The 26,843-nt window shown below is 35.7% G+C and overlaps 1 protein-coding gene across 1 annotated transcript; it reads right to left on the bottom strand.

Annotated features, from left to right (window-relative positions):
* Window positions 1–5,393: 5,393 nt before the first annotated feature.
* TDP2 (tyrosyl-DNA phosphodiesterase 2) lies at window positions 5,394–26,732 on the bottom strand. The gene is made up of 7 exons (XM_051970602.1): window positions 26,335–26,732; window positions 26,163–26,251; window positions 19,493–19,669; window positions 18,425–18,516; window positions 17,517–17,635; window positions 14,169–14,339; window positions 5,394–10,776 (listed from the first exon to the last, which is right to left on the bottom strand). The coding sequence occupies exons 1-7, from the start codon at window positions 26,485–26,487 to the stop codon at window positions 10,495–10,497; spliced, it is 1,083 nt and encodes a 360-aa protein (XP_051826562.1). The 5' UTR covers window positions 26,488–26,732; the 3' UTR covers window positions 5,394–10,494.
* Between the last annotated feature and the right edge of the window lie 111 nt (window positions 26,733–26,843).

The raw sequence follows: 26,843 nt of genomic DNA, 5'->3' as shown, positions 1-26,843 counted from the left end.
CTAGGATATACTGCAACCTATTTAACATGTAAAGGACTGCTTGCCATCTTGGGGAGGGGGTGGAGGGAGGGAGGGGAAAAATCGGAACAGAAGTGAGTGCAAGGGATAATGCTGTAAAAAATTACCCTGGCATGGGTTCTGTCAATAAAAAGTTATTTAAAAAAAAACAAAAAACAAAAACAAAAAAAAGAACATTCTGCTTCCAACTGTGCACCGAACTTCTTTTGAGACTTGAAAAACCATGCCAATTGTTGTCTCATCCTAGAACTTGGTTCAGCACTTCCCTTACCTGAAATATCAAATAACCCTTGTGGTCTTCTCATCCTGGAATATCCTTCCACCATGCTGGCCTTTTTCTTCTACTGTTGAGTTCTCCCGAAGGTCTCTATTCTGGTTTGTTTCAACCCTTGATCCTGACTTCTTTCCAGACTTCAAAACCATGTCAGGCACCATCTGATTTTTCAGCTCCTTTTCTTGTGCTGGCCTTCCCTATCAGAATTCAAACTACTTAAAAGGCAGGAGCTATCACTGTATTTGTATCCCCCACACATAGTAGATACTCAATAAACACTTGTTTCCTTCCATTTTTAATCTTTTTTTCACCCCTGGTCCATAAAAGGGAAAGATGTTACTGGGGAAAAAAAATTCTTTGCTCCAAGTTTTTCTGGTAAAGTCTTAATCTAAGATACTTAAGGAACTGAAACAAATTTATATGATTTAAGATTCAGAGAAATGACACTCTTACATTAACAAAGAAGGGTTTTTTTCCCCCTTTCTACTTCCTCATTTAGAAATCAACCCATGGATTATTCAGGTAGCCTTTACAGTACAGAACTGACATTAATCAGAGAAAAACAAATTAAGACAACTCTGAGATACCACTACACACATCTCAGATTGGCTAGGATGACAGGAAAAGATAAGGCTGAATGTTGGAGGGGATGTGGGAAAACTGGGACACTGATACATTGTTAGTGTAATTGTGAATACATCCAGCCACTGTGGAGAGCAATTTGGAACTATGCTCAAAAAGTTATCAAACTGTGCATACCCTTTGATCCAGCAGTGTTTCTACTGGGCTTATTTCCCAAAGAGATGTTAAAGGAGGGAAAGGGACCTGTATGTAAAGAATGTTTGTGGCAGGTCTCTTTGTAGTGGCCAGAAACTGGAAACTGAGTGGATGCCTGTGATGACCGTGTATTTTAAAATCAGCCGGTACACCCAAAGAAGGAATACTGGGAAATGAATGTGAACTATTTGCATTTTTGATTTTCTTCCCGAGTTATTTTTACCTTCTGAATCCAATTCTCCTTGTGCAGCGGGAGAACTGTTCGGTTCTGCAAATATGAATTGTATCTAGGATATACTGCAACATATTTAACATATATAGGACTGCTTGCCATCTTGGGGGGGGGGGGAGGAGGGAGGGAGGGGAAAAAACGAAACATAAGTGATTGCAAGGGATAATGTTGTGTAAAAATTATCCTGGCATGGATTCTGTCAATACAAAGTTATTATTAAATAAAATTAAATTAAAAAAAAAATAAAAATACATAAATAAAATAAATAAAATAAAATCAGCTGGGAGTCAGGAATTCAGGTTGAGGGAAAATTCCCGATCTTTATTCTTTGCAGAGGTGAAGGGGGATGGCGATAGAAAATGTGTGCAGCCACCACACGAACCCGGCCAGCAGTCTCTCTGCCTTTCTCACTCCACCCACCCACCAAAATCCTCTCTATGTCATTTCCTATATAACACATCAAAACTTGCAAGAAGAGTGGGCGGGGCCATTCTTTCTCCAAGCATATATTAATAGAGTGTCATCCAATTGCTATTTAGCCTCATGTGCTTGGGACCTCAGTGCATTAACTAGAGCTTCAGCCCACTACAGATGCCCATCAATTGGAGAATGGCTGAATAAATTGTGGTTTATGAATCTTATGGAATATTATTATTCTGTAAGAAATGACCAGCAGGATGATTTCAGAAAAGCCTGGAGAGACCTATATGAACTGATGCTGAGTGAAATGAGCAGGACCAGAAGATAATTATATACTTCAACAACAATACTGTATGATGATTAATTCTTTTTTTTATATATTAAAAAAAATTTTATTATAGCTTTTTATTTACAAGTTATATGCATAGGTAATTTTACAGCACTGACAATTGTCAAATCTTTTGTTCCAATTTTTCCCCTCCTTTCCCCCATCCACTCCCCCAATGGCAGGTTGACCAATACATGTTAAGTATGTTAAAGTATATATGTCCTAACAGTTATTTTGCTGTACAAAAAGAATCGGAGTTTGAAATAGTGTACAATTAGCCTGTGAAGGAAATCAAAAATGCAGGCGGACAAAAATAGAGGGATTGGGGCTTCTATGTAATGGTTCACAGTCATCTCCCAGAGTTCTTTTGCTGGGTGTAGCTGGTTCAGTTCATTACTGCTCTATTGGAACTGATTTGGTTCATGATGATCAATTCTGATGGACATGGCTCTCTTCAACAATGAGACAAACCAAATCAGTTCCATTTGTTCAATAATGAATAGAACCAGCTATATCCAGCGAAAGAACTCTGGGAAAGGAGTGTGAACCACAACAGAGCATTTCCAATCCCTCTATTTTTGTCCGCTTACATTTTTTATTTCCTTCTCAGGTTAATTTTACCTTATTTCTAAGTCTGATTTTTCTTGTGGAGCAAAATAACTGTAGGATATGCATACATATATTGTATTTAACATATACTTCAACATATTTAACATGTATTGGTCTACCTGCCATCTCAGGGAGGGGGTGGAGAAAGGAGGGGAAAAGTTGGAACAGATTTTGCAAGGGTCAATGCTGAAAAATTACCTATGCATATCTCTTGTAAATAAAAAGCTATAATAAAAAATAATTAATTAAAAAAATAATAAAGTACAGGACTGATAATAAGAGAGAAAACTCAGATCTGTTGAAAAGGTAAGGAAATTTTAATTCAAGTGAATTGATGGATTCTGGCCCATTGTATTTTATTCAGATAGTTTTGGGGGAAAGTAGATTCTTCCTTTTGTTTAAATTACTTTAGATGGGATAATATGGGTATAGAAATGTCTCTTTGACCAAGACTAAGTAATTAGTCATGTCCTCCACATTCTCTTAGAACAAGGGCTCCTCTCCTTATAATATTCATTCTTTATTACTTGTAAACCAGAGTTGATTGCCACCTTTAGGAACACCGGACATACAAGCAACAAGTGAATTTCTGTCTTTGAAACCCCTGTATTTGCATTTGTATGGTGCATTTGCATTGCACCACTGACCCTTTTATTATTGCTAACATGATTCATAAAATGATTAATTATCCAAAACCTGTCTTGAACTTTTTATGTCTCAAGACAGAGATGGTGAAAGTATTTGTATCCTAGAAAGATAATTTTCAAAGAAAGAAATCCAAGTTATGAACAATCATTTTTTTAAATGCTCTACATCATTAATAATGAGATAAATGAAAATTAAAGCATATCTTAGATTTTACTTTAAACCCATCAGAAAAATACTGGAGAATAGAGAAAAAGAGCCATGCCAATGACCTGCTGGTGGAACTGCAAATTGGTAAAGCCATTGTGAAAAATAATTTGGAATTATACCCAAAAGGTCATTAATCTGTACATACACTTTGAGACAGTAATATTACTTTAAGACATATAGCACAAAGAGATCAGAGAAAACAAGAAAAAGGAGACCTATGTACAAAAACATTGTCGTTCTTTTCATAATAGCAAAGAAGCTGGAAATGGCTTATGAATATAATAGAGTATTACTCTACCATAAAAAAATGATGAAATGGACAGTTTCAGAGAAAAATTGGAAATCTATGAATTGATATACCAAAGAGATCACTAAAATGTAAACAATAACATTATAAAGAACAACCATTTCAAGAGACTTGAGAATTCTTGAGCATTGCAATGACCAATGATGATGGCAGAAGATGAAGCATGCTACAACCCACTTCCTGCAAAAGCTTACAAACTTAAAATGTAGAATGAGACATGACCAACATAAAAATGTTTTATTTGACAATGCATATGTGTTTTTAGGGCCCTTAAGTTGGGAGGAACTGAGTTCAACTCTGACTTACTAGCTATGTGACCTGACCAAATCACTTAATTGAAATTGTTTCTCCCCAGTCCCTCTCACAGAATCTTAAATATTTTTTTAAATAATTTTTTATTGATAGAACGCATGCCAGGGTAATTTTTACAGCATTATCCCTTGCATTCATTTCTGTTCCGATTTTACCCCTCCCTCCCCTCTACCCCTTCCCCGAGATGGCAAGAGTCCTTTACATGTTGAATGGGTTGCAGTATATCCTAGATACAATATATGTGTGCAGAACCAAACAGTTTTCTTGTTGCACAGGGAGAATTGGATTCAGAAGGTATAAATAATCCAGGAGGAAAAACATAAATGCAAGCAGTTTATATTCATTTCCAGTGTTCTTTCTCTGGGTGTAGCTGCTTCTGTCCATCTTTGATCAATTAAGGCTCTCTTTATCAAAGAGGTCCACTTCCATCAGAATACATCCTCAAACAGTATCTCCTGGTTCTGCTCATTTCACTCAGCATCAGTTCATGTAAGTCTCGCCAGTCCTCTCTGTATTCATCCTGCTGGTCGTTCCTTACAGAACAATAATATTCCATAACGTTCATATACCACACTTTACTCAACCATTCTCCAATTGATGGACATCCTTTCATTTTCCAGCTTCTAGCCACTACAAACAGGGCTGCCACAAACATTTTGGCACATACAGTCCCTTTCCTTTTTTTAGTATCTCTTTGGGGTATAAGCCCAATAGAAACACTGCTGGATCAAAGGGTATGCACAGCTTGATAACTTTTTGAGCATAGTTCCAAATTGCTCTCCAGAATGGCTGGATGTGTTCACAATTCCACCAACAGTGTATCAGTGTCCCTGTTTTCCCACATCCCCTCCAATATTCCCCATTATCTTTCCCTGTCACAGAATCTTAAATATTTCTACAGAAGAACAAAGTAAACCTTAATAGAGTAAATGCAGAGCTACCTAATTAGTTAACAGACAAAAGTCAATGTTTTGAATGCCAAAAATTTCTTCAGCTCTTTCCACAAATGTGGAAATCACTTATATAAGGTTGAATTCAAAAAGCCATGACTTCTAAGTCTCATCTGAAAGACACTGTGAAATTATATTTTCTTCATAATAAAAAAACCAATTCAGTAACCCAATTAACCATTTAGAGCTAATACAAATAAAAGCATTTGATCATAAAAGTTATGGCAGGAATATAGGGTGGAGTATCAACATGCATCTTGTTTTTTGTTTAAAAATTTTAGACAAAATGAAGAAAATGAGACAATCTAAAATCCATTTAATTAAATGCAACATTTATTAAGAACTTACACAATTGAAATATTTTACATGACTGCTCCTTTATAACCTATATCAGAAATACGGCTTCACACCTCTCAGACTGGTCAAGATTACAGGAAAAGATAATAAAAAATGTTGAACGGGATATGGAAAAACAGATACTTTAAGGCATTGTGGTTAAGAGTTGTGAAATGACCCAACTATTCTGGAGAACAATTTGGAACTATGTCAAAGAGCTATCACACTGTGCATATCCTTTGTTCCAGTGTCTCTAATGGGTTTGTATCCCAAAAAGTTCATAAAAGAGGAAAAAGGACCCACATGTGCAAAAATGTTTGTAGCAACCCTTTTTATAAGGGCAAGAAATTGGAAATTGAGTGAATGCCCATCAGTGGGAGAATGAATAAGTTATGGTATATGAATGTTATGGAACATTATTATTCTATAAGAAATTATCATATCAGCAGGATGATTTCAGAAAAGCCTGGAGAGACTTACTTGAATTGATGCTAAGTGAAGTGAGTAGAACCAGGAGAACACTGTACACAAAATTATATAATGTTCCATTCTAATGAATGTGGCTCTTTTCAGCAATGAAGTGATTCAGGCCAGTTCCAGTAATCTTGAGATGAAGAGAGCCATCTGTACTCAAAGAGAGGACTGTGGGAACTGAGTGTGGATCACAACATAGCATTTTCACCCTATTGTTGTTTGCTTGCATTTTGTTTTCTTTCTCATTGTCTTCCTTTTGGAAGTCAGTTTTCTTATGCAGTGTAATTGTGGAAATATATATAGAAGAACTGCACATATTTAACATAATGGATTGCTTGCCATCCAGGGGAGGGAATGGGGAAAGGGAGAGTTTTGCAAGGTTTTGCAAGAATGAATGCTAAAAATTATCTATGCATATTTTTTGAAAATAAAAAAGCTTAAAAAAAAAAAAAAAGAAAGACATGATGAGCAGGATGATTTCAGAAAAGACTAGAAAGACTTATATGAACTGTTGCTAAAAGAAATGAGCAGAACACCAAGAAAACACTGTACTCAGTAACAAGATTATGTGATGATCAACTGTGATGGACTTTGTTTTTTTCAATGATAAGGTGATTCAAAGCAATTCCAATAGTATTGCTATGGAGACTGAATATGGATCAAAACATATTATTTTTACCTTTTTGTTGTTGTTGAGGGTTTTTTTTTCTTCTTATCTTTTTTCACTTTTAGCAGTCATCTGCTTATTAATGGCAAATACTATTTTCCAAATATTGAAAAGTGGTCAGTGACATTTCTTTGTGGAGTATGACAAATATGGAAATTATGTTTAGAAGAACTGTACATTTAACCTAAATCAGACTTCTTGGGGAGGGGAAGGAAGGAGAAAAACTTGGAACACAAGGTTTTGCAAAGATGAATGTTGAAAACTATCTTTAAATGTATTTTGAAAAATAAAATACTATTTAAAAAAAAAAAAAAACCTATATCAGACTGCTTACCATATTCTCAGGGAGGGAGGGTGAATAAGGAGATAGAATTTGGAACTTAAAACTTTAAACTGCTTTTGCATGTCATGGGGAAGAAAAAAAAATTACTAAAGTGCTAACTTTTTTTTTAAAAGAAACCATATGCAGAGCATTATGATGTAGTAGAAAGCACAAAGTTTACATAAAATATAATCTCTGACCTCAAAGTTTACTGGAAGACAGTATAATATTCTTGATAGCAACTGAGTGCTGGACCTGGAATGAAGATGACTTTAAGTTTACAATCAGCCTCAGATACTTGCTAGCTGTGTAACTACAGGCATTTAATCTAACTGCTTCAGATTCCTCATCTGCAATTTGGAGATGAGGTGTAATTATTTCCCTCCTCGGATTGTCTCTTCTCTTATTCTGTTGGGATATGGTACTGTTCAGCTGTTTCAATCATGTTCCACTTTGTGAACCCATTAAGGGTTTTTCTGGCAAAGATACTGGAAATGGTTTGCCATTTCTCTCTCCAGCTTATTTTATAAGTGAGGAAACTGAGGCAAACAGGATTAAATGATTTCCCAGGGTCACACAGCTAGTAAGTTTGTGAGGCCTCATTTGAACTCAATTTTTCCTGGTTCTATATCCTGGTGCTTTAGTCACTTCACCATCTGGAATGAAAAGCACACTGGTTCTACGGTCAGAGGACCTGGGCTCTATTCTATCTTTAACATGGCCAGGAGAAGAACTATGGGGAAGTTTCAAGCTCTGTGCATCAGTTTCCTAATTTCTAAAATGAAGTTGAACTAGATCTCAAGAGATCCCCTTCAACTCACTATGACTCAACCAGTTATAATACCTAAAAATAAGCACTAATAATAAGTACATTAGAACATACAAATTGCATGTGAAATGACAAAGATAAGATTGTTACTAACAAGGAATCTGAAAAAGCTTCATAGAGAAGTAAGGCTGCCTCTACGGGGTTTGAACTAGTTGAAGTCAGGACTGTAGATAGCAGTCATTTGCTTTTTAATGGCAAGTATTATTTTTCAACCACTGAAGAGAGGCCACATTCTAGACACCAGTGATAGCCTACTACAAATAAAATTAGATTTCTGAACACTCTATTAGAAGCAATTTACATTTCCTTTATTTTCACTAGTTAGCTTTCCTCTCAACAAATGGAGATTTTAAAAAATACTTTCAATTGAATAACTGGGTACCTGAGAATTCATAAAAAGATTATGGCTGAAGTCCAAATTGTGAAAGACAAAAGTGCAGCCTCTAGTCTTTGTCCTCTCTCACTCTGCTCCAAGCACCTCTTCTGAATCCCCTTCCCACAAAGCTTTGATCTCAACTTGAGGGCCACTAGATAGCAGGAAGGTGTTAGCTAATCCTCCCTATGAAGGGATAAAAGGATTTCCCAACTCTGTGTCTTCTCAGTTTCAGCTTCCCTTGTTGTAAAAAATAAGAATAAGAGGAATAGTATACTAGCCAGGAGTAGTTGTGGAGGAGAGTGCTATAGATAAGTTATTATTATTTTGTCTGGACCTGGGATTCTCCAAGAAGTTCCTAGTGAGTAAAATCTTCTTAAATGTAGTTCAGCAATTGTTCTACAACTTGGTTTTAGAATGATCAGGACAATGAGAGGGTGACTTGTCCAATTTCACAAAGCCAATATGTATTAGAGGATAGATATGAATCTAGATTGTCCTAATTGAAGGATGCCTTCCATTCATTACATTATGCTTTCATTATTACTGTTTAATTTTAGTAAAAATCTACAGAGGGCCAAAAGCTATGAAGTTCATTCGAGTAATTAACATGTAATGGTAGAACATCAAAGAGGTGGTAGAGATAGTCAACACCTATCAACCAACTAATAAAGACTACTCATAAACTAGCACTATTTCAAAACAGTTTAAAATTCTACTGCATCAAGGTCAATCTTGTCTTTTTTTCCTTTTCTGTTCCGCCTTCTATTCCCTTCCTCACGCAAACAAACAACTTAACACTGGGCACAATGACCATATACTTATTGTGACTTCTGGCTCTCATCCATGATTTTCTTCTCTTTTGGTCCATACCCTGGTCCCAGTCTTCAGACCCAGACAACACTGGTGTACTGTGACGAAACAAACAACAGCAACAACAAAATGACATGGAATGTTGAGATGATTTACTCAAAGTCACTCAATCAGTTTGGGAGCCAAAAAAATTATTATTTTCTCCTCAGACAAGATTTAAGTTGAGAAGAAAGGAAAAATATTAAAACAGTAGAAAAAGGTATTACTATAATTGGTATCTCTTGCACATCTGAACTTCCTCTCAAATAGTTTAAAGCATGTAAAAACTTACTCAGCCTCATGAAATACAGTAAAGTATTATTCCAGCTTGAATGATGGGGAGACATGGGTAAAATTAAATGATCTGCTTATTAATTTATTCCCCACTCTGAGTCAGAAAAGAGGAGAAAAACTAACATTTCTAGTGCTATGCTATAGAGTCAACTTAATCTCTGCACACTGTTGAACAAGAAAGTTTCTTGAATTACATTTAGGCAAAGCAGTTGGGTAAATATGACAATCTAGCAAAATTTCAACAGATCCAAGTCAACAAGCATTTAAATCAAAGAACTTAAAATATAAAACGTCTATTGGCATGCCAAAGGTTGGGTTCTATTTCTCTAAAGAAGGGAAAGAAGGATAGGGTCACTAACTGAATGAAAGTAGATTATCCAAAATATGTTGTTCAAAAATGGTTTCATTTTTAACACTACCTGAATTCAATCTTCTTTTTTTTTCAATCTTTGCTCTAGGGTCAAATAATGGGAGAAAACTTAGATTAGCTTAGATTCTTTGTGATTCAAAAGTAGACAGCAGTAGTGGTTCTTTTATACTTTTTAATTAAAAATACAAAATTGGTTTCTCATGAACTTAAAATTCTAACACGTTTCATGGCTTATTAAATGACTAGGATTGAACACATTATCCAGTTTTCCAATACAATTATTTATGTTAAACTATTATGATTATTATTAATACTTTATATTTTCCTCCTACACCATCACTACAGAGGAAATAGTGATTTGTAAATTCCATTTGTCTTTTATCATTACTTGTTATTTCCTCTGTTAATTTAGGTAAGCAAAAATGAAAATAAGTGTTACCTCATTTCTCAATGGCATATACTTGTATTACCATTCTTCTACTTAAAGTCTATTTTAATTAACAAAGTGGTCAAAATGAAGATGAAGAACAAGAAAAGCCATAGTCCCATAACCAAGAAAGTTCACAGCAATGGCAGAAGCAGGACCAGAGCAGCAAGGGACTAAGCAACCCATGTCTTCATTTCATTCAAATCAACCAATTACACTGAATGAAGAATAAAAAGGCCAATTCCAAAAGTTCTTTTACTTAAAAGGTTCTTGAAGGGGGAGGATGGACTTTTGAAAAATCTATGGGATAAATCTACAAAGAGAAATAATTACAGAGCAGCAAAGATCCAATCTCTTAGATGATATTCAACACACATTTCCAAAGAGTTCGAAACATTATCAAGTCTTTGCAAGGAATATGAGAGAAAACTGTACAACAAATTTAAAAATATACATCTGAAAAAATATTCACAGTATTACATCAAAGCCACATAGAAGACCCCAATGATCACTAGGAAATCTACCACAGTCCAGTTTTTCTAACCCTATTAGGTCTAAACTGCGTGGAATAATGTTACAACCATCAGCTGCAGGTCTGAAAAATATTCTATCAAACCGTAGTTTACAAGTAGCCTCTATTGCCAAATTAGTGTTGGCTTGTGTATCCCAAGTATAACGGCAATGTTCAGGTTTGCCCAAAAACTCCCAAACATCCAAAATTTTTTCTGGCAAGCCACCTGATTTAGAAACCTAAAAGAGAAAGGAAAAACTTTCATCAATTTTTTGTAGTCTAAAATAATCTGCTTACTTTGTTTAGATGCAACATTTAATATTAAAACAGTTAAACCATTAGTTTAATGAACCCATACAAAATAGTTAGATGATTCAATGGGAAAATAACTCTGCTACATAATCTATCATAGGAAAAAGCACCATAGCTAGGTTGAAAAAAGGGTAAGTAAACTTAATTTTTGTGAAATTTTCTTCATTTCCTTCATTATAGAGAAGGCATTCTTTGTTGTTTTTACTTTTTACTTTTTATTTTTAAGAGACTGGATCTCCCTATCTCAATCAGGCTGATGGATGTAGAAGTTGTGATCTAGAACACTTCTGATCTGGGGCTCAGAGCATCATCATATCATCACTCAATTGGTTTAGCAGACTCCAGTTCAGAACTCTCAAACTTAAGCAATCCACCAGATACAACTTCCTATAATAGCAGGGATTAAGGAGAGTACTACATAGGCTTCTTGACCTACAATCCATGAACATGCTTTAAAAAAATTTTTTTTGATAACTGTATTTCAAAATAATAGATTTTCTGTGTAATTCTAAGTATTTTGTTTTATGGTCTGGAATGAAAAAGGCAAATCTTCAACTCAGTCTTAAATACAAGTTCAAAAAGTGATACCCTGTTTATGTTCTAAGCATGTTCCAGTTATATTTCTCCTTCAAGATTCCTGTAGTTTTCCTAAGATTTATTCTATTTAATTCTCTAGAATTTTAAAAGCAATTACTGGGCATATGTTCCATGCCTATTATATATACCAGGTACTATGCTAGACAATAGGGATCCAAAGACAAGAAACAATCTTTGCCTTTTATTCTACAAAGAAGACAACATACACACCTCTAAGTCAGGCCAAAATAAATCCAAAGCGATTTGAGAACTCAAAGGTTAATGAAGCTGAGAATCAGGATAAATTTCATGAAGATGTGGCATTAGATCTGAACTTTGAAGAAAACTAGGAAGAGAGTCACAATTCATCTGAGCATTAATACCCAGAGCCTACTCTAATGAGAATGTATAAGGAGAGATCGAACACTTTGTTTACAAAGCACTTTCCTCAATATTGTTTTGATTAATATTCACATTATAGATAAGGAAATAAGTTTAGACAGGTTTAGATCACAGCTTCTACATCCATCAGCCTGATTGAGATAGGGAGATCCAGTCTCTTAAAAATAAAAAGTAAAAAGTAAAAACAACAAAGAATCCCTTCTCTATAATGAAGGAAATGAAGAAAATTTCACAAAAATTAAGTTTACTTACCCTTTTTTCAACTTAGCTATGGTGCTTTTTCCTATGATAGATTATGTAGCAGAGTTATTTTCCCATTGAATCATCTAACTATTTTGTATGGGTTCATTAAACTAATGGGTTCATTAATCTAGTTGTGGTCTTAATTTGAACCCAGGTCAAACCCAATGCTAAGTTCAGCACACATGGCAACAAAGACTGCCAGGAGTTCCAGAAAATGTTTGGTCTGAAACAGTCTTAAAATATGTGAGCTAAGACATAAGGTTACTGGGACTGGAGAAGAAGTTTTACTTGAAGAGGCCTTTGGGTACAGAATGGGAAATTTAATTTACCTGGAATACCCTTTTACAGCAGAGCACAAGTGAATAATACCCCTACTATTTGGCTCAATTTCACTTTTATGTAAACTACAGAGGCAAGTAGTAAAAAGGAAAGCCAAGTTTACCCCGACAATATTTATGGGGTCTTCATCCTATGACAAACATGGCAGATAATAGACAAAAGGCAAAACAAAACAAAAACAAAACAAAAAACACAGTTCTATTTTCTAGGAAGTTTATATTTTAAAAAGTAAGCCTTTCTATTGGAGATACTTTTCACTTACACCATGCCTACTCAGATTCCTCTCAAGCAATTTTTAATGGATTAGCTATAATTTTGGGAAAACTAGAGAGAAACAGCAGCAGTTTCAGTTGTTTACCACTATTTTCCCAATGGAACATAAAATCTTCATTACATAAACTCAAGGGTCTGAGCCCTCAGCCTGCTTGACTAGCTTGACTGTAGCTAATTCAGCTTTCTCTCCTTCACTTCCACTATAGCAATTCTGCTTCAATCAGGACAGGTTTTACCTTCTTTCCCAAACATATCCTGCTGGGCATTATCTACAGCTCTTAGCTTACACAGTTCCCTAAAAGCTAAGTAGCACAAGTCAAAAGATAAGTTCAAATCCAGCCTCAGGCCTTCACTGGCTGTCACAAGAACTATCTGCTTCCTCATCGATAAAGTGGGGATGATAATAATGGCATCTATCTCCCAAGGGTGAGAATCAAATAAGATATTATTTGCAAAGTACTTAGCATAGTGCCAGGCATATATAATAAGCACCTAATAATGCTTGTTTCCTTCCTTCCTTTCTGATATGGAATATCCTTTCCCACTTCCTCATTCTCTGCTTACCCATCCTTTTAAGGCCCAGATGAAGTATCACCATCTCAAGTCATAAGACCATGGATTCAGAACTAGAAAGAACCTTAGTAGTCACTTAGTTTAGTGACCCAGAAGTTAAGTGGTCAAACATCCACTACTTGTTTGAGAAAGGATTGGTAGCCCAGGCTTTCTGGCATCACGTCTAACATTCTATCCACAAGGACTCACTGCCCCAGTCAAGTCCATACTGACTGTTCTCCATGCTCTGAAACCTTATTGCAGTTATTGTCTTAATGAGTTCTTTAGGTAGTTGTTTACTCATAAACTCTCAGATCATTACCTATTTTGTTTCTATAACAAGATTATAAAGTCTTTATGGTCAATAACCATGTCTTATAACCCCATTTTACTTACCAAGAGCACTTGGCCCATAGCAGACAATTCAGTAAATAATTACAGAATTAGGTGCATAAAACAGATGGGTCTAATAGAAGGAATCAAATTATCAAACTATTGTTGTAAAGAAGCAACAAGGGTGCTCTCAAGTAGAATGTAAGCTCTTTTAGGGCAAGGCCTGACTTGCCTTTGTTTTGTATGTGTATTCCCAATACTTAGCACAGTCCCTGGCCCACAAGAGAGGCTTAAGAAATACTTGCTGAAAAAAAAAAAAGAAAAGAAAAGAAATACTTGTGATTTGATTCACATAAGAAGCTACTTCAAAGTAGAATAGACTTTCTTGAAGATAAGTCCTTTATTGGAGCTCTTCAAGTCAAGTCTAAATGACCACTTGTCATGTAGACTGCAAAGTTGATTCTTTTTTTACTTACAGGCTAAAGTAGAAAACCACCAAGGTTCCTTATAAGTCTGAAATTCTATGATCACATAAGAGAAAAAAAGATAAACAAATCAACTAGTACTATATGAAACACTGAAATGATACACTGTAACTCACTTCATGGTCCCTTAAATTTGTATCTCCTCCAAATATAACTGTAATTGACTCTGGAACCTCTTGCATTTTCTTTAGCACCATTTTTAGCTGATTCATCCGTTCCCGAGCATGGTTTCTGGTACTCTCAAAGTGTGAGTTCAAAAGGCAAAGTTCATTACCACATATAGACACCTGCAGCAGAACAGAACCCCTGAGTTAAGTTACAGTCTGACTACTTTAATATCCAATGTTAAATTTTAACCAGAGAAGAACTAAGGATTATTCAAAAGTTCACTAAATCATCAAATCAGTATTATTATCAACAAATAAGAACCCTCATCAACAAAGATAAGAAGGTGAAAACACGAGATATAAAAAGAGGAGTGTTTATAATAGAATTGGGGTAGAGGGAGGTCTAGAAGCCACATCATAAGGAGTTGGGAAAGAAAGAGTAGTAAGAAAAGGCAGTGAACAAATTTCTCAATAAGTCCCGACTATGAAAGGGACAAGAGATAAGAAATGAAATGGTAGGTAGTGCAATGAGTTCCACCTTTTATCTTTTAAAGCTAAAATTGAAAAATCACAAAATTTAGGAACTGTCTATTAACACCCTTGACAAGAAGTTAGCTTTGCCTCCACTCATCGAATTTCGTTGAAGAAAAAAGAAGCCACAACCTCCCAAGGTAATCCATTCCACTTTTAGACAGAGCTAATTATTAGCAAAGGTTCCCCTCTATCAAGCCTAAATCTCTCAGTTCTACTCTTTGGTGCCAAGAAGAAAGTTCTCCTATGACACCAGCTCCTTTTCATGTGGCATTACCTCTAAGTCTTTGACCACATTGGATGCCTTTTTCTGTCCATGCCCCTGAACCTACTGGTATTCCTCCTAAAATGTGGCAGCAGACATAAGCACCGGTCAGGATCTGACAGAAGAGCTACTACCCCTTTTTCTCTGGCACCATGGCTCTTTTCATGCAGCTCAAGGTAATGTTAATATTTTGGTACTGATCATTCTCATACTGAGCCCAGATAACACTTAAAACTTTCAATTCTTTTCTTGCATTCAGATCTTACTCCATGCAAAATAGATTGCTACATTACCCCTGTACCCCTCCCCCACACCCTCTCTCTCTCTCTCTCTCTCTCTCTCTCTCTCTCTCTCTCTCTGTCCTCAGTCATTATTAACTGAGAGATTTTGAAGGGCTTTAAATGTCAAGCATATTATCCTAGAGATAAGAGGAAGCCACTGAAGTTTACTGAGAAAAGGAGTAACATGGTCAGATGTTCACTAGAAAATCATTTCGGCGGCTGAGTAGAAAATGGCAAGGGGCTTGAGGTAGGAGACCAATTAGAAGACTATTGCAAGAGTACATGTGGTGATGAGGGCCCATATGAGGGTGGTATCTGTATGAGGAGAAATAGACATATGATGGAGATGTGAAAATAAAAGAACAATATTTGATAAGACTGGTTTTGTGGGATGAATATAAGAGTCAAGGATGACGCTGAAGTTATGAACCAGGGAGACAGGAGAATGGTGGTGCCCTCGGTGACAGAATATCTGAGAAGAGCTTAGGAGAAAGAGTGGCAATATAACAAGTATGAAATACGTTTTGCTTAATTATACATATTTATACAAACAATTTTTTTCTCCTCCCATCCAATGGTAGGAATGGAAGGGGAGAAAATAATTTTTAATAGCCAAAAGAAATTTATTTTAAGAAAGATGTTGGATTATATTTTGGACACGTTGAAGTTTGAGATGTCTAAAGACATCTCAGGTTTAATTTTGAGATGTCCAAAAGGCAGTAAGGCAGTAGATAATGCAGGATTGTAGTTCAGGAAAGAAGTGAGGATTGGATACATAACCTGAGAATCATGTGCACAGAGATGAATTCATGGGAACTAATGAAATCATCAACTGAAACAGTATAGAAGGAAAAGAGAAAAAGGTTCAGGCCTTGAGAGATACCCACAATTAATGGCCATATCACAGATGGAGGTCAAGCAAAAAAGAGATTAACAAGGAGAATAAATGAAAATACGTTTAGTTGAATTGCACATGTTTAACCTGTATTGGATTATTTGTTGTCTGGGGACTGCTAAAGAAAGAGAAAAATTAAGAAAACAAGATTTTGCAAGGGTGAATGTTGAAAACAATTTTTGCATGTATTTTGAAAAATAAAAAGTTATTAGTAAGAAAGAAAAAAAAAAAAAAAAAAAACCAAGGAGAACCAGGAAAGACCAATATTATAAAAACTTAAAAAGAAAAAACAGGTAGATGGCACAGTGGATAGAAAGCTAGGCTCAGAGTCTGGAAGACCTGAATTCAAATCTGACTTCAGACAATGACTAGCTGAGTGAGCCTGGACAAATCACTTAATTCTGTTTGCCTTCCTTATCTGTAAAATGAGCTAGAGAAGAAAAAGGCAAACCATCCAGTACCTGTGTCAAGAAAAACCTTAATGATGGGCCCCAAAGAGTCCAATGTGACTAAAAAAACTGAACAACAATAACATCCAGGAGAAAAGGATGACTAGCAGTATCAAAGACAGCAGATAGGTGAAAAAAGATAATTGTTTTTTTTTGTTTTGTTTTTAGTAAGGCAATTGGGGTTAAGTGACTTGCCCAGGATCACACATCTAGGAAGTGTTAAGTGTCTGAGGCCAGATTTGAACTCAGGTCCTCCTGATTTCATGGCTGATGCCCTATCCACTGCACCACCAAGTTGCTTGAGAAGGATAACTGTTAAGTCATTCTTCAGTGGGATCAGTGGGGTTTTCTTAGCAAAGATACGAGATACTTTATCATTTCCTTCTCCAGCTCATTTTATAGATGGGGAACTAAGGCAAATAGGCTTAAATGACCTGCCCAGAGTCACATAGCCAATGTCTTTTTTGTTTATTAAATCTAATAATAAACATTGATATGACTGCTGTGTAATGAGAGGTGCTATTTGAGGTCCAAGTGGGAAAAGTCTTCTTTAATTCCTAAAGAAAATATCATTTGAATTAGTTTCATCCGATGCCTCCAGGAAAGCCACAAAAGCCATGCTTGCCAATATCTATCCCCCTCTACTGCCCTCTCCCTCAAATATTTTCCTCTCCAAATGCTGTTTGGTTAACTGAAGGTAATTATCATTTGATATCAAGGTATCAAATTATTTCAGGAAGCAAATATGGATTTAAACTAAATTCATCTATCTCAGGAGAGATATGCAAGTTTATTTTGATGTAGCAATCATCTGAACTGGTTACAAAGTTCGGGAATGTTGAAAAGAATCTATTTTAAAGTGAAAAGCAAACTTTTATCAAAACACAACACTATGAAATTACAAAAATGAAGGTAATATTTTACAAGTTCACTTACATGCACACACAAAAGGTTTCTCATCATTTGGGTAGTTGGAAAAGGTGCAATTTCATGACTTATTAACTTCACTCTTGACTTCTTCAACATTATTACAGTGAAATAGCCATCTTCATTACCTTAAAATATTTTTTTACAAAAAGAAAGTTCCATTCCATGAATAAGTTATTTAGAGTAGTGTTGTCAAGCTCAAAGAAAAATTGGAGTCACTAATATACATAGAACCACATGCTGACTTAGTTTTAAAACATAATGTATTATGTATAATGATATCTTATTATCTTTTTAATGGTAAGGTGGATAGGAGGGGGGAAATTTTGATCTGAAAATAAAAATTTTAAATTAAAAGTTTCTGCTTTCTTGTATTATAATTTATTCTGTTAAATATTTCTCAATTACATTTTAATCTGCTTCAGCTGCATCTGGGAGCATTTGTGTTTGAAATTTGTGATCTAGAAAATTACTAAAGGATAGAATTAAGGACTACAAAAGATTTCAAAAGTACTTTTTTGAATCCAACATATCTTCATCTTCATATTTTATCACATATTACACAAAGAACAGTTATAAATGCTCACATAGATTCTTTTAAGAAAAACACTGCCTATTAGTGTAATTACTATCTATTTTCAATAAAATCAATTAAAAAATGAAGTTGTTTTGACTTCATAGCTCCCAGAAACTAGTCATTTACCAAAAAAGAATTTGCCACTGCTGACCCATTCTAAGAACTACATAATACTCACCTTCTCCCCAGTTACTACATAGCTAACATCAATCATGAAAATATTTCAACTAAGGAAAGAAACAATTTTCCAAATAAATGGGGTAAAACATCTTTTTAAAGAGGTAGATATTCTGAAAATCACACTCTTAACAGGCAAACTAAATTACTGGAAAGGTGTTACCTGAAATAATTGTGTAACTGGTTGCTCTTTTCTTTAAGTAACTGTAGTATGGTGGAATCACCTCTTGAAGAAAAACCACATCAGGAGTGTACCTAATTTAAAAAATGAATGTTATAAGACTAATAACAAATATAACATTTCACTGGAACAAACTCAAGGAAACAAACTAGAACTTACTGCCGTATAGCTGAGAGAAACACAAGCTGTCACTTTACCAGAATTACCAGAATGAAGACAATGTTAACAATTTACTATGAAATTTATTGGCTACTGAAGGGTCCTCATGGACAGAAATTATACCACCAACTATTCATTTTTCTAATACTGGAAAAATAAAATATATGGTGTTTATTAATACCATACATGAAAGTTTAAGATCAAAGTTAGCAATAGAGAATGAATTCTTTCTTTCCTTCCATCTAATTTAAATATTCCAACTAAAATAAAATGAAATTTTTACCCATCTAACCTGTATTCTCAAAAATAATCCTGCAATTACTTGCTGAAATTGTTAGAATTATGAACTCTCCAATAATATATTCAATAAACAAGTAAGCAACATAAATGATCATTGCCATGTTAAATATAGTTAAAGATGCTAACTTCAAAAATGTGTCTAAATGTAATCCTTTTTAATATAAGTCTTTCCATAGGAAATTTTGTATCCCAAGCTGTGATATTTTGATATTGACTTATGAGAATACTTGACATATTTTGCAAAAATTTTCTCAAAAGCATTATATTCCTTCTAAAAATTATACTTTGTACTTTAAAAAAAATTAAGTATTTGAGTATTATTTATAAATATAAAAAGAGGCATTTTAGTAAAGAATTTGGGAATTAGCTTTCAGTTCTGGCTCTTCTATTAACTTAACTCTGTGACCAAAGACATTTACATACTTACTTAATCTCCCTAAGAGATTTCAATTTTTATTTGTAAAATGAGGATAATTATACATGTCTGACATATCTCACAGCTATGAGAAAATAGATATGAAAATACTTCAAAATATTAGGTTGTTAAGCAAATGTGTAGGATTACTATAATTGGAAGTAAATAATACTTACAAAGCTAAATATTCACACACGCCTTTAGCCCTATCTTGCAAATTGTGTATATCCAATCCATCAATATTCCATGTAATCAAAGAAAATGTACTGTCATCTTCTTTCTGGCCACAGGTATTCTCTATATTGACACAGGTACTGTTGACATTATTTGTTGGTTCTTTTGTCAGGTCAACACTAGCAAGAATAGAAAGAAAAATAATTTTATAAATGATGAATAACTTAAGAAATTTAGGAATTATTTTAAAAGCTTTTATTGCTTTCATTTTGCAGAAGAATATATCAAAGTACAAAAAACTTAAAGCATTTGTCTGAAGATATACAATATATTCAGATGACTGAAGAAACAGTGAAGAATCTAAATTATGTTCTCTAAATCTGTGGTAGGCTAGTGAAGTCTATGGACCTTTTTAGTCTATTTTAAAAATTTATAATTGAAAGAAACGCTAAATTTAAATTAGAATAAAAAATAAATATTTTTTTCCCCATCCATGTCTATGAGATTCTTCAGGGGACTATGAACCACAGGTTAAGAATGTCTTCTCTACATATTTGACCATTTATGTTAGGTAGACTGCTATCTGAACATCCTTCGGTAGTATGTTTAAATGCCATTAAATTCTGAAATTTTTGTGGAAGCCCAAACTTCCTTTCTTGTCCTTCAAGCTTATTATCAACTATTTTAATTTTTTTCATCACGTTTCCTTTAGAAAATGAGATAGGTAGCTCAATATATATTATCAAAGGAATGTTTGTCATCTGTTAGAAAAAACAATAAGGAATAAACTAACCTGGATCCACTAGAATTTTTTGGTCACTTTCACAGATTAACAAATAATTATTATTGTTCATGCCTTTCAAAGATTAACTTAGGGAAAATTCATTAGCTTTGCTTGTATAATTGACTTAAAAGGTTAAAGACTATCAGGATGAATTCAGAAAAGCCTGGAGAGAAATGAACTGATGCTAAGTGAAACGAGCAGAATCAGGAGATCATTGTACATGGCAACAACAAGATTATACAAGGATCAATTCTGGTGGACACGACTCTTTTCAACAATGAGATGATTCAGACCAGGTCCAATGATGTTGTGATGAAGAGAGCCATACACACCCAGAGAGAGGACTGTGGAAAATAAGTGTGGTTCACAACATAGCATTTTCATTCTTTTTGTTGTTGTTGTTGTTGTTGTTTTTCATTTTTTTCCCACTTGATTTTTCTTGTGCAACAAGATAATTGTATAAATATGTATGCATATATTGGATTTAACATATATTTCGACCATGTTTAATGTATATTGGATTACTTGCCATCTAGGGAAGAGGGTGGGGGAAGGGAACGAATTTGGAACACAAGGTTTTGCAAAGGTTAATGTTGAAAATGTTTTGAAAATTTAAAGCTTTAATTAAAAAAAAAAGAAATTATATAAAAAAAGGTTAAAGAGTAATGAGCATATAAAACTATGCATACCCTTTGACCCAGTAGTGCCACTACTGAGTCTGTATCCCAAGAAAATCATATAAGAAGGACCTACATGTACAAAAATGTTTATAGGAGCTTTTTTTATGGTAACAAAGAATTGGAAAATGAGTAGATGCCCATCAATTGGAGAATGGCTGAAGTTGTGGTATATGAAGAAAATGGATATTTTTGTTCTATAAAAAATGATGGAACAAGCTGATTTTAGAAACGCCTGGAAAGATTTATATGAACTGATACAGAATGAAACAATCAGAACCAGGAATACACTGTACACAATAGCAGCAAGAAAGTGATGATCAACTATGAAAGACTTGGTTCTTCTCAGTGGTTCAGTGATTCAATAGACTTTGAACAAAAAAATGCCATCTACATCACGAAAAAGGACTATAGAGACAATGTAAATCAACACATGCTATGTTCACTTCTTTTTCTGTTCTGTTTTTCTCTTCCGTGGTTTTTCTCTTTTGTTCTAATTTTTCTCTCCCAATATGATTCATAAAGTAATGTACATTAAAATAAACAAATTGAAAAAAATAAATACCCAAAGACAAAATAAAATAAAGAGCAATGAGCTTTCATGAAATAGCTGATTAAAAAAGTAATATACTGAATAACTTCTTATCTGATCAGGTGCTCCTCAAACCTTTCAAAAGTCATTTCTTCCAAGAATTTCTTTTGTCTCCCTAGGTAGTCAATAATTTTTACTTTCTCAGATTCACATACCACTTTGTAACATTTTATGTTCCTCTCTATTTTATATTGCAGGTATTTGCGTATGTGTCATGTATCTCCTTAACTAGACTATGAACTTCTTGGCTACATGTCTACTTCATGTCACTGCTTCTCAGAAGTAGGATGCCCTAACAGCTGCTTAACAAATATTTGCATAATTTTTATTCAAAGTTATAATGTTAATTCTATTTTCTTTTTTTATGTGTGTGTATTCATTATACTTTTTTTTGGGGGGGGGGGTTTGTTTGTTTTTAATTTTTTTTTGATTATAGCTTTTTATTTACAAAACAACATTGACAGTTGCAAAATCTTTTGTTCCAATTTTTCCATTCCTTCCTCCCACCCCATCCCCCAGATGGCAGGTAGACCAATACATATTAAATATGTTAAAGTATATGTTAAATACAATATATGTATACATGTCCATACAGTTATTTTGCTGCACAAGAAGAATTGGACTTTGAAATAGTGTACCATTCAGAAGCAGCTACACCCAAAGAAAGAACACTGGGAGATGAATATAAACTGCTTGTATTTTTGTTTTTCTTCCCGGATTATTTATACCTTCTGAATTCAATTCTCCCTGTTCAACAAGAAAACTGTTCAGTTCTGCACACATATATTGTATCCAGGATATACTGTAATCTATTCAACATGTAAAGAATTGCTTGCCATCTGGGGGAGGGGGTGGAGGGAGGGAGGGGAAAAATCAGAACAGAAGTGAATGCAAGGGATAATGCTGTAAAAAATTACCCTGGCATAAGTTCTATCAATAAAAAGTTATTAAAAAAAAAAAGAAAGAAAGAAACAAATTCAGGTTTGAGATAAAGAATAACATGAATAATTAGAATTATTCAAAAATGAAATGGTGACTTAAGGAGGCAGTGGCTTCCCTCTTATAAAAAATCTTCAAGAAAAAAAAAAAGAAAAGAAATAGTGTACCATTAACTTGAGAAGGAAATCAAAAATGCAGGCAGATAAAAATAGAGGGATTGGGAATTCTATGCAGTGGTTCACACTCCTTTCACTGGGTGTAGCTGGTTCTCTTCATTATTGAACAAATGGAACTGATTTGTTTCATCTCATTGTTGAAGAGGGCCACGTACATCAGAATTGATCATCATATAGTATTGTTGTTGAAGTATATAATGATCTCCTGGTCCTGCTCATTTCACTCAACATCAGTTCATGTAAATCTCTCCAGGCCTTTCTGAAATCATCCTGCTGGTCATTTCTTACAGAATAATAATATTGCATAACATTCATATACCACAATTTATTTGGCCATTCTCCAATTGAGGGGCATCCACTCAGTTTCCAGTTTCTGGCCATTATAAAGAGGGCTGCCACAAACATACAGGTCCCTTTCCAAAGAGATCTTAGGAGCAGGATGAATACAGAGAGGCTTGGAGAGACTTACGTGAACTGATGCTAAGTGAAATGAGCAGAACCAGGAGATCATTATATACCTCAACAACGATACTGTATGAGGATGTATTCTGATAGAAGTGGATTTCTTCGACAAAGAGACCTAATTCAGTTTCAATTGATAAATGATGGATAGAAGCAGCTACACCCAAAGAAAGGACACTGGGAAATGAATATAAACTGCTTGCATTTTTGTTTTTCTTCCTGGGTTATTTATACCTTCTGAATCCAATTCTCCCTGTGCAACAAGAGAACTGTTCGGTTCTGCACACATATATTGTATCTAGGATATACTGTAACCTATTTAACATGTATAGGACTGCTTGACATCTGGGAGAGGGGGTGAGGAGAGGGGGTGGAGGGAGGGAAGGGAAAAATCGGAACAGAAGAGAATGCAAGGGATAATGTTGTAAAAAATTACCCTGGCATGGGTTCTGTCAATAAAAAGTTACTTAAAAAAAAAAAAAAAATCTCTTTGGGATATAAGCCCAGTAGTAACACTGCTGGATCAAAAGGTATGCACAGTTTGATAAGTTTTTGAGCATAGTTCCAAATTGCTCTCCAGAATGGCTGGATGTGTTCACAATTCCACCAGCAATGTATCAGTGTGCATGGGTAATTTTTCAACATTGACTCTTGCAAAAGCTTCTGTTCTAAATTTTCCCCTTCTTCCCCTCATCCTCTCCCCTAGATGGCAGGTAGTCTAATATATGTTAAATATGTTAAAATATATGATGTTAACTATTTTCAAAGAAATTTTTCCAGTTTCCTATGTATCCCTAGCAGTTACCAAGTCAAACTTTTTCGCTTCTTTGGGTTTTTTTCTCCTGGCTTTGTAGCAGACAATGTCCTGGACACGGCATCAGGAAATCCTCAGTTTTAATACAACCTCAGCCATTTATTAGTTATGTATTCCAGGGCAAAGTAACAGTCCCTGGATTTCAATTTCTTTCTCGTAAATTGGGAATGATCATAGAGATCACTTAATCTAAACCACAGTGCAAACTTTAAAGCACTAATGAAAGTGATTGTTATTCCTTCTGAAGCTTTAGTACTTTCAACATGTTTCTTATCCTTAAAGAGAAATCAATTAACAAGAATTTATTAAGCTTTTACAAACATGCTAAAAGTGAGGGTTGGAAATACAAAGAAAGGAGGAAAAAAATAGGTCCTTGTCCTCAATAAGCTCACATTCTAAAGAAGGAAACACCAAGCAAAAAAGTTGTACATACAAGACATATATATAAATATGTATCTGTATCTATACAGGTATATACATATATACATGTAAATACATGCATATACACATAAGTATAAATAAAAGGTAATGAACAAAGATTATTGGGGGAGCTGGGGAAAAGAGTGAATCTTGAAAAGTCTCTGTTAGAAAGTGGGATATGAGTTAAGCCTTGAAGGAAAAAATAAAATCAGAAGGCGGAGACAAGGAAGAAGAGTATTCCAGGCCTGTTGGTCAGCCAGTGAAAAGGAATACAGTAGAATAATGAAATATTGTGAGGAACAGTAAGAAGACCAGTGTCCCTGAATCTTAAAAATATGAAGAGAGGAGTAAAATCTAAGAAGACAGAAAAGGCAGGAAGCAGACAAGTTGTGAATGGCAAGCAGAAAGAGAATAGCTTGTAAAAAGCTTTAAAGGCCAAGCAGAGGATTGTCTATTTGATCTAGAGGTAACCATATCACTGGAATTTATTGAGTGAGGAGGTGACATGGTCATATTTGTACTTTAAGAAGATCCTTTTGGCAGAGGAGTGGAATATAGACTGAGGTTTGGAGACTTGAGGAAAAGAAATCAAATTGAAAGAAACTGCAACCATCCAGGAATGAAGGGATGAGAGTGAAATAGGATGTGTAAACCTTGGAAATCATCTAGTTCGAGGGTAGTTAATGGAGTCATATGCTACAAGAGACTTTGTGAAGATAGGAATAATAAGACTTGGCAACAGAATGGCTATGAATAGTCAATTATCAAGAAGCGAATCTGGAGGAATGAATTTGCACCTACATTCAAATTCCCCTTCTTTCACTTATAGATAAATGTATATCCTCCCAAGTTGACCAAGTTTTTTTTTTTTGTTTTTTTTTTTTTAAACTCTAGAGTTCAAGTTTCTCATTAGTAAAAATAAAGAGAATGGAGTAGATTGGGGCTCTACACACTCTTCCTAGATCAAGAACCCTTGTGGAAGCTTAGGCAAACCTATAAATCCCTCTCCCCCCCCATAATGTTTTGTTTATCTACTGAACTGAAGGAAATGCTAAATTTGCTAATTTAGTTAAAAAAAAAAAAAAAAAAAAAGGTAATTTCCCGCCCATTCAAATTCCCTGGACCCCCTCAATTTATGACTTGGCCACTTAAGAGTGTGCTCCCCTCCCCCCACTTAAGAATCCCTGCTTTCCAAAGCTCCTTCCAAATCAAAATTCAAGATTGATGGATACCTGCTCTCCCTCTCGGATCAGTTCTAATCCTATATACCTAACTTGCTGTAAGGAGATACACGCATATAATGTCTAAGTGCATATGTACACATACACGTATACTGTTGTTGCTCTGTAGTTTATGACCTGTATGGAGTTTTCTGGGTAAAAAAATACTAAAGCCATTAACTTTAGCAGATTAAAGTATCGATGTAGTGACAGTCACACAGTATTTAAGAGTAGATTTGAATACAGTTCTTCTGGACTCTGGGCACAACACTCTATCCACTGTACCATCTAGCTGTCTCCGCGGGCACAATACACACATACACACATTTATGTATGTGTATAAGCATATATACAAGCAATGCACATTTACACCTAATCTTGCCTGTTCACAGCCGCTGGCAAGCGGCAAGGGCTGATTTTCGTTTTCTTCTCTTTGCATCTCCAGCCCTCGATCAGTGCCAGAACAGGATTTACTAAGGTAAATGCTCGCAGACTCGGTGGAGAAACATCAGCTCGGACACAGCTGTGACCCCTCGATTTCTTTCCCGGAGTTTCCCCTCCTCCCCGACGCCCCACTCACTCACTCACCAGATCCCCGCGGCGGGGGCGGGCGTCCTCGGCCTAGCGTCCGGCGCACCCTCGTCCCCAGCCGATTCGAAGTAGGAGTTGAGCGCCCTCTGAAAAGCAAAGGCACAGGGATGGAGACGGCCCCGCACAGGCGCCCATGGTCAGGGCCCCGGAAGGGGGAGCGAGGGCTTACTTCCATCTGCCAGTCGTTCTCCGCCAGGTAGCACTGAGCCAAGCCGCATTCGCGGCCCGTAATCGCCGCGAACTCGGCGCACTGCCGCTGGCGCTCCTGGACCACGCGCTCCTCCAGATCCGCTGGCGCCTCCACAGAGCCGTCCATCTCCATCGCGTAGACGCTTAGTAACCTCCGCGGTAGCACTGGGCTACCAGCTTCCAGACTGAGGCCGCACTTCCTCCTCCGCCCCTTCTACGCAGGCGCGCTGAGTTGCACTAACAGACCGGCTGGGAAACCTCAGCGGTACCGTCTTCTTCCAAAGCCTCCCTATGATCTGGGAGGAAGGGAAAGGGGGCGCGCCCTGGGCGGAGTTGACCAGGTGTAGGCGGGGTGGAAGGAACTAGGGATAAAGTTCTGGCGGATGCCCTGGAGGCTCAGAGGGAAGTTCCTAGTTGCGGAACGCGGGTGCTGTGGTCTGTGGAGACAGCCGGAAGGCACGAGTAGCACTAGGGAAAACCTTTATTTGC

The sequence above is a fragment of the Antechinus flavipes genome, chromosome 1 (genome assembly GCF_016432865.1).
Source record: "Antechinus flavipes isolate AdamAnt ecotype Samford, QLD, Australia chromosome 1, AdamAnt_v2, whole genome shotgun sequence".
Classification (NCBI taxonomy): Eukaryota; Metazoa; Chordata; class Mammalia; order Dasyuromorphia; family Dasyuridae; genus Antechinus; species Antechinus flavipes.
Note: the sequence above shows the minus strand (reverse complement) of the source record. Positions and strands in the feature narration are given on the sequence as shown.